The 12,536-nt window shown below is 38.8% G+C and overlaps 1 protein-coding gene across 1 annotated transcript in view; it reads right to left on the bottom strand.

Moving 5' to 3' along the window:
- Positions 1-12,536, bottom strand: part of PHEX (phosphate regulating endopeptidase X-linked) — a 198,819-nt gene that overhangs the window by 177,407 nt on the left and 8,876 nt on the right. Inside the window, exon 3 of the mRNA XM_004283074.4 lies at positions 8,470-8,631. Coding sequence (XP_004283122.1) covers positions 8,470-8,631 — 162 coding nt within the window. The remainder of the gene's footprint in view (positions 1-8,469; positions 8,632-12,536) is intronic.

Here is a 12,536-nt window from a genome sequence, read left to right as displayed (position 1 = left end):
CTTATTTTCCTTGTTGTAACTTACACAAGATCACACCGCCAGGGAGTCTTGGAGACCCAAGAAGGGCTCTAGCCTGCTGCACTGTCCACTCCCCTGTCCTGCCTTCCTGAAACCTAGAACACAAATGAAGAACTGACGATACCCTTCCTCTCCTGTCAGGGGCAAGCTCTGGTTGCAACTCACGGCTCTTCTGGGACAGCATGCAGGGCCCCAGGCTCAGAAGGGGGGAGAAAGAGAAGACAAAGCTACCCCACCCCAGCCAGCCACATACAGAGGGCACGATCTTTTTCTTCAAAAAGTATTTTCTGAGCAATAACTATATGCCAGGCACTATGCTGGGTGCTGCTGGGTTACAGTGAAGCCCAAAATGGACAAGACTGTGGCTCTCAGAAAATTTACCACAGGGGGAAGGGGGAAGGGAGGGGAGCAAGCATAATGAGAAAAACAAGTAAGCAAGTATACAAATGAGATAATTTCAGATGGTTATAAGTACCACAGAGGACACTAATAGGGTAACAGGATAGAGGGGGACTGGAGATGGGAGTAGAGAACTATTTTTAATAAAGGTGTTCTCAGGCTTCCCTGGTAGCACAGCAGTTAATAATCCATCTCCCAATGCAGGGGACACGGGTTCGAGCCCTGGTCCAGGAAGATCCCACATGCTGCTGAGCAACTGAGCCCGTGTGCCACAACTACTGAGCCTGCGCTCTAGAGCCCGCAAGCCACAACTACTGAAGCCACCCCAACGAGAAGCCCACGCGCCACAATGAAGAGTAGCCCCCGCTCACCGCAACTAGAGAAAGCCCGCGCGCAGCAACGAAGACCCAACACAGCCAAAAATAAATAAAAATAAATTTCTTTAAAAATTATTAAATAAAGGTGTTCTCTGATCTTTCTGTATCAGTGAAATAAATTTGAATTTATTCACAGATAGCTCACCTTTCTAATGGCCTATTCAGGCCTCTAGAGCAGCATTGTCTGACAGAAATATTATCTGAGCCAAATACATAATTGTTAATTTCCTTGTAGCTATATTTGAATAACTAAAATAAAACAGGTGAGATTATGTTTAATAATATATTTTATTTAACCCAATGTACCTTAAAAATATCATTTCCATAGGTAATTAATGAAATAAATCATCAATTTACTAGTGAGATATTTTACATGTTTTCTAAATGAAGTCTCTGAAATTTGGTGTGTATTTTACACTTACAGCACATCTCAATTCCAGCTAGCCATATTTCAAGTGCTCGAAAGCCACATGTGGCTAGTGGCTACGGTACTGAACAGTGTAGCTCTAGAGTCTTTTATTTATTTATTTATTTTGGCTGCACCTCATGGCTTGTGGGATCTTAGTTCCCAGACCAGGGATCGAACCCAGTGCCAAGTCCTAACCACTGGACTGCCAGGGAATTCCCTCTAGAGTCTTGATTACAGTACCTATTGAAATATTTTGTGATGTGCAGATTTTTAATTTCCACATGGTAGTCTTGGGAGCCTCATTAACTTCTGCATCCTCCTATGCTTAACACAATACCTCTTGCTGGATGTGAATGAGGAAGTCTAAATTCTTATTGCTATTGGCAACAATCTTATGACCAAGCAGACTTAGAAAGCATGAGACAGTGGATGTCAGAGTAGAGACAAAGAAAGAAATGTGATCCTTAATGGGATGGTTCAGCTGCTAGATCAACCCTTACCTGAAGTCCACATGATTACTAGATATTTTGGTTACACGAGCCAACAAATCTTCTTTATTGTTTAGGCCAGTCTGAGTTGATGTTTCTGTTACTTGTGACTAAAAGCAATTGGTGCCAGGAAAAAAGTAAAAGCTCAGAAAATAGTCCTGTGTTCACGGACTAATACAATCAAAATGCTGTGTATTTCAATCTATTTGAAGCGAGCACATTTCCCCCAAATTAAAGAGCATATAACTCAGAATGAATGTAATGAAAAGATCTGGTTCTTATCAAGCGTACCCAACTTATGTCTAGTATTAACCACTACAGAAGTTTTAAAAGCTACATTAAAGCCACAGGGGAAAAGATCGGATCATAAAATAAAAAGATTGGAACAGGGAGGAGTCAAAAAGTAAGACAAGGACATGCACTGGGGGTAGAAATGGATACACAAGAAGAAAACCTAAAATGTTGCATGTCGGAACTACCAGAACACAAGCTTTTACACATGGTGGCCGTTCTCATGGCCTCTTTACTTCCTTAAGCTATTTAGAAAGAGGTCTTGTCCTAAAGCTAAATGCACATTTTTCACAGAGCCTTCAGGAAGAAATTCATTTCTGTATTTGAAGTGAGTGTCTCCTAACAGGAAATGACTAAACTTTTTAAAATTGGACTTCTTTCCCCTTCCTCACATTTCACGCACCCACACTCCCATCCTACCCATGCTCAAATGGGGTACTGCAATTAGGAAAAATGGGAACAACAACAACAAAATTTCATTTCACATTCTAGAAGCCTGCGATAACAGGCCCAAATCTTTACCCAGCACCCCTCTGTGCACACAGGACCGATAACGGCGCATGTACAAACTGGCAATTTGCTGCTTCCTGTACGGCCACGTGGTCAGAAAAACAGGAGTCTGCTCTGAGTGGGCGCACTCAGTCCATATAGCAGATTCAGTGAGACTTACAGGGGCTGAGTTTTCACCAGGAATAAAAAGCACACCACGGTGGCTGGCTGCTCCTTAGCACTTCCTCACCACATCCCTGTTTTGTTTTTTCTAGTCTGACATCATTTGTTTCAAAGAGCTTAATGATGTCAAGGCTCAATCTGGTACATCATTATACCATGTTCACTGTATGAGGAAAATGACACAATTCACTATGTCTTCAACGATCTGAACTTTCTAATTATCAAATGACTTTACAGGAGCCGAACTGAAGTTTTCAGCTTTTTAATATCTGTAAAAGACGATTTGACTAGGATCACTAATAGGGAAAACAAGATTACAGGGGGGTTATTTAATTATGAGAATCATTTAAATCTCAGCCAGCAGGTATTTACAAATAAATAACCAATCTATGAATCACGATCATCTTTCTCTGCCCATTAATGCATAGACCCTACTTCATCTTATTGTTCTGCTGGTGCTGTCTGTGCTTAAACATAATAATATACTGCATTTCTTTATAAACTATTGGCAAAGATCGCTATTCCATAATAGAGATGAGCTGGCCCTACCCTGAGTCATCTGTCTTCTGTTTGACACAAGTGTTCTATCTCACTCATTGCCTCATGTTTCATAAATGCTCATTTGCAAAATTTTCATCTGTTCATTCATAAGCAGTGCATGCTGTGTCATCCTCATGGCCACTTGAAAACAAATTTGGGAGGTTTTGTAGGAGGGAAATTTTAAGACATTCAAACACATGACTACATTCAGCCTTTTTAAAAAAAAAACAAATTCTAATTCTTGGAGAGAACAAGAAATAATTTTATTTGCCAAGTAGAAATCTGAGTCTTATATGCCATTTAAAGAAAACATTCATGAAGCCAGGTTGCTGACTTCAATAGAGGGCAATTTTTCATCAGCCAGGTCTGTCAAATCCATTTTATTTCACAAATTGGACAGCCGTTTCTGTGTGTTCTCTATCAGCCATAGGAAAATGGTATTCTTTTGATTGGTCATATTGCGTTTTATTTTTGGATGTTCTCTCTTTTTTATCAAGGGTGAGGAAAAATATCTAGACTGTATTCAATATTTTTGAAAGCACATGATATTTACAGAGGATAAGACCAGAATAAAATGTAAAGCATTTGACAGACACTACTTCGTGAGCCTTAGAACTATCTTTGAGACAAAATGGAGGAGCAAAGGACAAATATTAATTGAGGGCCTGCTACGTGCCAGGAACTAGACTGGGTAATTTATATAGGTCATGTCCTTTAGTCCTCACAAATCCTATGAAATGGGTATTCTCATCTCCATTTGAAAGGTAAAAAAGCTGAGCTAGGTAAGCTAAGTAATTGACCAAAAGTGACACAGAGGAGAAACGAAAGGGAACCAGGATTCAAATCCAACTCTGTGGCATCAAAACTCAGGCTCTGAGTGGCTTACAGTGAGGAAAAAATTTGGAAACCACCTAAATGGCAACACATGAATTGATGAAACAAACTGTAGTATATCCACACAAAGCAGTCACGGCAGATGATGGTACAGATCTATTTTTATTGACCTGAAAACATGTTAACGTGTCAAGTAAAAATGACAGATTATAAAAATAGAATACATGATCCCTTGTGAGATATATATATAATTTTATATGTATATTTGCATTTAAAAAGTTATCACCAGGTATTGGGATCTGAAGTATGTTTCTCCTCGTTAGTCATTTATAGCTGATCTACAATGAGCTTGCATCACCTGGATGGTTAGACAGATAAGTAGACAGACTGAGAGAAACACAGATACATAGATAGATATAGAATAAAGACATACAGATAGAATTTAAAGACTAGTGTTTAATTCTTGGACTCACTTTTCCTCCCTTCCATCTTTCACTCTTCCCAGTCCCCCACCTCTATTTCCTGGGATCACTTCCCAAAACAAACAACTTGCATGCTAAATAAATAAATAAATGTCTGGTGTTTAAAAAATAACATTGTTAGCACCTCTGATATTTGAAAAGCTCTATTTATACACTTTAAGAATACCTAATTATCTGCAACATACTTGCAGAGTTCAGAAAGATATGTATCTATAAATCTGTGTATCAGTATCATCTACACATTTACGTATTTCTAATCTATACATTTATAGATAGAGAGAATGAAAAAATAGTATGATAAAGCCAGTACAGTACAGCAAAACAATAACCATCAGGAAATCTGGGTAAAGGGTATATGGGAGTTTTTTGTGCTATTCCTTCAACTTTTAAGTCTGAATTACCTCAAAATTTAAAAGTTTAAAGAAAACATATTTTATATTTCAAGCACATACATCTGGAACAAGATGATACTAATTTAAAAAGAGACCCTACTCCACCATTTGCTCTCCTTCTTGGCACTTGTAGCAAGAGCCCTATGACTGATTTTTTAATTCATCCTTTACAGTGCTTGTCACAAAATAACTTGAGATTTATTTGTCTGTGTCTTTCCCAGAGCGTAGAAATATATGGGGAGCCTCCCATTTTGTTTCACAAGGCCAGCACAATCTTGATAACAGAATTTAACAAACCTAGCACACAAAAATCCATGGACCAATATGAATCATAAATACAGACACAAATATAACAAAATACTAGCTTACTCAATTCTTAAGCAATGTCTTAAAATAATAAACCATTCATAAGCAGGATTTATTTCAAGATTATAAGGTTAATTTAGCACGAGAAAATCTAGAGAAGTTAAAAGAGATACTCCATGTGAGTCTCTTGATAAACAGTGAAGAGATTTTTCCTGAGCAATACCTTTTTGCAAACTAGGAATAACAGAACACAATAAAAAAGGTCAGAAAAAAAGAAAAAATATATTGGGGGGAATGCTAGAGGCATTACCACCCAAGTTAGGAATAAGAAAATTATACCAGGCTTCTCTGGTGGCACAGTGGTTAAGAGTCTGCCTGCCAATGCAGGGGACATGGGTTCGAGCCCTGGTCCGGGAAGATCCCACATGCTGCGGAGCAGCTAAGCCTGTGTGCCACAACTACCGAGCCTGCGCTCTAGAGCCCGCGAGCCACAACTACTGAGCCCACGTGCCACAGCTACTGAAGCCTGTGCGCCTAGAGCCCATGCTCTGCAACAAGAGAAGTCACTGAAATGAGAAGCCCGTGCACCGAAACAAAGAGTAGCCCCTGCACTCACTGCAACTAGAGAAAGCCTGCACACAGCAATGAAGACCCAATGCAGCCAAAAATAAATAAATAAAATAAATTTATTTTTTTAAAAGAAGAAAATTATACCCATTATCACTGCTATAATTCAACATTATTCTGAGAACCTAGTCAATATAGCAAAAGGAAAGGGAGAGACAAAAATTACAATTATTTCTTAATTTTATGATTACCTATCAAAAAATCCCCCAAACCCACCAAATAGCTATCAATTAATAAAATAGTTCTACCTAGATCCAATATAGATATATTAAAGCTTTACAACAGGCATCAGGAGTTGGCAAACTTTTTCCATTAAGGTCAGAGAGTAAATATTTTAGGTTTTGCAGGTTATATGGGCTTTATGGGTCATATGGTCTCTATATGCAACTACTCAACTCTGCCTTTGTGGTGCAAAAGCAGCCATTGATAATGCATAAATGAATGGATGTGGCTGTCTTTCAAAAAAACTTTATTTACAAAAACAGGCAGTGGGCTGGATTTGGCCCACAGGCCACAGTTTGCTGACCCCTACTTTATACCACACAAAAAAAATGGGTGATTACGAAAAGTAACCATTTAAAACAGCAAGAAAATATATGAATACCTAAAAATAACTTTCTAAAGGGTGATTCTGATGTATGCAACAAAAATGAAACGGTGAATACTCTTTCAACACAACAATTTCATATCTGGGAATTTATCCTAAGGATACATTTAGATAAGGCCATAAAGATGTGTAAACTTAGGTATTATTATAGTGTTATTTATAATAAGGAAAGATATCTACTGACATAATCCATGTCTATGAGGAATACATTATGTGTTACAGCAGGTGACAGAGCAGCATGCGTAATATCAGCTATCTTTTATTTTTTTAAATATATGGCTGTGCATATGAGATTATGCATACGTACCCACACATGGAGAAAAACACCTGGAAAGCTATATATACCCAATTGCTTTATTAGCAGTTATTTCTAGGGGTGGATTTATGTGTGACTTTCTTTTTACTCTTTGCATGTTATTTGTGCTCCTTTTTACTTTCACGACTGAGCCTGGAAATAAATTTTTTTCAGTTTTCAAAGTAGAAAAAAAAAACTTGTGCTGCTCTGAACAATTTACTCTTACTTCTATGAATTTTAGCCCATATACCATGTCCTCCTCAAACAAAGCCCACCGATACTGATTTTAGTTTTTACAATAAGACATTCCCAGAAATTCTTTAAATTATTATAACTGCTTCATGCCCTGAAGACAGAAATCTTTGGGCTATACCTAATATAAAAGGATCATCTATCTGGAAATATTGACTTTTTTTTATCCTTCAGTGATATTTCTCCAATTGTGTGTGTGTACATGTGCACACATGCACACATCTCTCTGTCTAGGAAGAAAAGAAGCCAGAGAAGGGAAACAGGAAACAGGCAAGAATGGTAGGTAAAGGACCGACACGAGTTAATATCCTGCAGGAAAATAAGTCTCAGTAAATTCATTCTTCAAGGTCCTATTTACAGTTCCACAGAACAGGAATCTCACCTGTTGGGTTATGGAAAAACTCTGACATTCTTGCAAATTCTCATTTATAACTTATGAAGATTAAGTTTCAGCCTTCTGGTAGAAAATGTAAGTCCATATGATTTATATCTAGTTGTGAAATTTAAGCACATTTTTCCTTACAGTGACAATAGGTATCTAATTATTTTGCCAATGGTTTCAGATGTTGTAACATACATATAAGTTGATACGTATTTAATTTTCATTAAAATTAATGAACTTAATTCTTAAAATCTTGAGGAAAAGGATATGGAGAAGATAGAAAAATGATGATTCTCAAAAATATTCAGAAATTCTTTCAGGTGTGTTACTGAATGCAAGTTATATGGCATAACTCAGTTATAAGAAAGCGAAAAAAATATATACTATTTTTGCCTTCTCAAAACACTCACCTTACCTGGCCTTGAAATCTCTGTACTTGCGTTCTGAAGTGGTTTTCTCCAACAACTCAGCATAAAAATTAGACCAATTGTGAGCAGAAGATGCTCTAGCAAAAGATATTTCCAACTTTTGAAGAGTATGTGTGCATGCACGCATATGTGAGTATGTGTGTGTGAGCTTGTCATTGCTTGAGAGGCCATGGGGAAAGGACAGTCTCCCCAGAGCCAACTTAGAAGTTAACAGGAACAACATGACAAACACAAGGTCATCCAGAGTTCCCAAAAGTGATGTCAAAAGACAATGAAGTGTTAAGTACATTTTGTAAACCATGAAAATCCAGGACACAGTGAGCAAGTGATGAAGTTTGCTCTGAACATAACAGATGAATAAGTATACCAATATAACATGATTTTCATTAAGTATTCCTTTGCTCCCAACCTCAATCAAAGGCTATTTATCCTTCAGCAGCAGAACTTACTATTATCAAATGTGAATATAATGAACTACACTAGGCTTGCACTGAGATCTGAAAGATTAAAATTCCACAACTTTCCTTTCAATCTTCCACTTTAAAAAATCCTGGAAGTGAATTTAGTATAGTTAAAGAGTGAGCAGTCATGCCGCAAATCCAAAGCTATGTTTTTCTTGTCAAATACTGCTCTCTGTAAAGCACATCACCAAACCCCAGTAGAAACTTACCCTTCAACTTGAGGTCGACATTACGTCTCAGCCAAGGATAAATCCCATAGCTTGGCATATCTTCAGGAATTGGATTACTGTTTATCCAGCCATCACAAGCAAACCGGAAGAAATTATCACAGGGGTCCACAGACAGATTTACTTTACTCAAGATGGAAGCAGCTATTTAAAAAGAAAATCATAGGATTAATGACAAGCACTGAACATTGTGTACTGCTCTCTTCCAAATTAAACAATGATTTCATATCAACCAGTTCCCAAGCCTTGGCTTTTACACTTCCCCTCAAATGAAGCCCTGAATCAACTTCACTATATTAAACTATTACATCCAGAGCGAGTGGATAAAAGTTTTAGTCATATTATAGTTACTGGCTTTTGCAGGAGCACCCCTAACATCTGTGGGACCTGGAATAGGAATATAAATGGAGTATAAGGTAAATTGTTTGCCAGGACGCGCGTGACATTTCCTTCCATTCCTTTCATCCTTCTGCAAGGTGACTTTGCCACTCTTGCCACCAGGATCTATTTCCCCTGCCATGAATCTGGGCTGGCCTTGTGACTTGCTTTGACCAACAGAAAGTGGCAGAGTAACTTTTCATGAGTTTCAAAACTAGGCCTTAAGAGGCCTTTCACCTTCCACGTTAAATCCCTTTGGAGCCCTGAGACTGCCCTTTGAAGAATCTCCTGGAGGAGGTAAGGCCACGCGAAGAAGAACGAAGCCACCGCCAACCGCCAGATGTGTGACTGAAACTATCATGGACCTTCCAGGCCAGGCGACCCTCCAACTGAATGCAGCTGTATGAATGAGCCTAGGCAGTCTCAGCAGAGGAACCCCACCAAACCCAAGGCATCATAAGAAATATTAAATCACTCTTGTTTCAGGCCTTTAAGGTTTGGGGTGGTCTATTCCACAACAAAGGCTAACTGAAACAGAAGCCCACATGTAATACCTAAATGTTGACAATATCTATTTACAATACACCTTTATAAAGACCTGGAGAGCCAGGTATGGATCCTTGAGCCCCTTGACATTCGGGGCAGCTCTCAGAGGACTGAAGCCCTGGAAGAGACCCAAACAGGCCCTAAAAGGAGGGTTGGGGCCATCTTGCAGGGAATTCTGGGTTGAGGAGGGGAGAGGCATGGCCAGAGCAGAGCAAAGTGTAACATTCTAAATGAGGGGCCCAGGGCAGGGGCCCCTCTTGCCCAGGTCTAGGGGCAGAACTGGGTATTTGTATGAGTTAACAGAAAGACACGATAGACTGATCTGCCATCTTTTCCTCTTTCTTAAGGCCACACCCGATTATATATGGAAGATAGTCAATCGGTAGGAAGTTCGTTCATACTTAAATATGTATCCATGAGCTTTAAAAAAAAGTCTTTCGTTACAAAATGAGAAGGTCCCAAAATTCCTAATATTGAACTCCAAGTCCCTTCCAACTGCTGGCTACCACTCTAGCATAAAGATATGCACCAAATGATTTTTTTTTTTTTAAAGGCGGCCAATATTTTAATGACCTGGGAAAGACGACAGCCTGGGTGATTTTCATAATTAATTACTGCCAGAATACATTTATGTTTGAAGTAATGAAAACTCAATGAGTTTTCAGCTAAACTTGAATGACTTGCCAAAAAAATATAATCTGCATAAATTTAGATGCGCATATTACAGTTTGGTTATGTGTGTGGTTCCTCCAGGTTTAAAAGTAAGGCTACACATTTCTCTAGCCTACATTTTTTTTTTAATTTATTTTATTGAAGCATAGTTGATTTACAATATTGCATTAATTTCTGCTGTACAGTAAAGTGATTCAATTCTAGCCTACACTTTCTATGAAAATTTCAAACAGCTTTTTGTCTTTGATGAAGTTAATAATATACAAACAACTTAATCTCTATAGAACTTCAAAATCCCCATCACGCTCAATCCTTCCACATCCAAAAAGAAAAAAATTGGTTTAGAATCTAAGGTTGATAAATTTTAAATTTACTTAATATTTTCATCTTTCAGAATTAATTAGGTTGCCTCCAATTACAATTTTACTTACTGTTACTATTTTATCATTAATATTTAATATGCAAATTTGCTAGGACACATAAAATCTTCATTTTAGTTTATATTTGTGGCTATCCTGGTTGTGCAGCCACAGAATGAATCTGCTATGGAACACCTCAGGAACACGGATCATACAAGTTTCAGTCCCACACAATATTCAGAGTCACATAGAGGAACCCTCACACACATTTTTATTCACATAAGCACGTTGTTTTCTGGCCACCTTCCCAAGCCTCCCCCTGCCCCCAACCCTCAAATGTATCCCATCTCCTCAGTATTCTTGCAGGAACCTAAACTGCAAGATCAGCTCTGACCTCAGCCCTGGTATAAAGTGGGGGAATACATCACTCACACTGAATTTGGAACTGAGCCCACTACGTGGAAAAACTCCAGCTTCAGCCTCTCAATTCAGCACTCACAATGCACAGCTGGGCACAGGGCTGCACTTTCTGCAAGGGAACTGTGACTTCAAATTGCAAGGGACCACAGCTGTCAAGACACCAAAACTCCTCTCCCCCTACTCAGCTCCATGGAGAAAAACCACAGAGTCTTGTTTTAATAAAAGAAATATGATAATGAAGGAAATCTGTGAAAGGCCAAGCTATGTAGTCCCTCAAGTCATTGCATATAAGGTAAATTGTTATTCAATCTCCAGCTAGTGTTTATCTAGTAGAAGTGAAGACACCACTCCTTATACCACCCTGACTTTTTAAGTTTAATCAGGGTTGGGGGGGAGGGGGTAACAATAAAATCACTAATATTGAGCATTTCCTCTGTGCCAGGAACTATGCTAAGCCCTTTTCAGGCAGTATAGCCTCATCACAGACTCTGGAGCCAGACCACCTGGTTTTGAATGCCAACAACCCCATGCAATAACTATGTAACCTTAGGCAGGTTACTTAGCCTCTCTGTATCTTAGTTTCCTCATCTGTATAAAATGGGATAATAATAGCACCACATAGGATTTTCATGAGAATTAAATGAGAAAATATGTGTAAAGTGTTTAGAACAGTGTCAGGCACATAGCCAAATAAATACAGCTGCCAGATAAAATACACAATGCCTAGTGAAATTTGCATTTCAGATAAATGACTACTCTTATAGCGTAAGTACTACCAAATATTGCACGGGACATACTCGTAGCAAAAACAAAATTGTCGTATATCTGCAATTCAAATTTAACTGAGCATCCTGAATGAATGCATGTAGCTAAATCTGGCAACCATACATACAAATCTGCTATTACAATTCCACAAACACTTACTCGAAACTCTTGAGGCCAGATGTTTCAGAGCTCATAGATTCTAGAAAACTAATGCAACGCCTAAACCACAGATTATATAATACCTCCAGCAATGTCTGGAGCAGCACTCCTGCAGCAAGCACATTAATAATTCTATAGGGAATAAATGCATATTCTCTTAAGTGGGATGAACAAAGTCTAAAACAGCCTCACATGAGTTAAGATCCAGTTTTGCCGTCACAGGAACTGAGCTCGGGTCCAGTCTTGCCAACTGAGCATTACAACGCTCTCTAGGTACAGGGTAAAGGATATGGCACTGTGGACCTGGATTACTAGTACTACCACCAACATTATTTTCTTCTAGTCTCACAACCAGTATGACAAATAAAAGTTCTTATTCCCATTTTACAGATGGTGAAACTGAGCTTAGGATAGTTTATGTATTTAGCCCATATCACATGGCCTGTACTTGGCCAGATAGATCATGCCTCACACTCATCAACCTCTCTGGCCTTATCCACTATCATTAGCACGCCCTTTCCTTGTTTCCTCATTTCTTTGTATTCTTCCTCCACCTCTTATTCTGAAAGAGGGATTAGGATAGATGGAAGTAGAAGAGGAAAGGAAAGTCAAGAAGAGAAGCCATCTCGGAAAAGACTGGCACCTTCTCGCAAAAAGTCCAGAACGTCACTCTCCCAAACTTCATCCTGCCAGCACACAGCGGCGCCCACGCAGCGCACATGGGCACCCACGCAGCACGCACGCGGCGCC

The sequence above is a fragment of the Orcinus orca genome, chromosome X (genome assembly GCF_937001465.1).
Source record: "Orcinus orca chromosome X, mOrcOrc1.1, whole genome shotgun sequence".
Taxonomy (NCBI): domain Eukaryota; kingdom Metazoa; phylum Chordata; class Mammalia; order Artiodactyla; family Delphinidae; genus Orcinus; species Orcinus orca.
The sequence above is the reverse complement of the archived record's forward strand: the minus strand, read 5'-3'. Positions and strand labels throughout refer to the sequence as shown.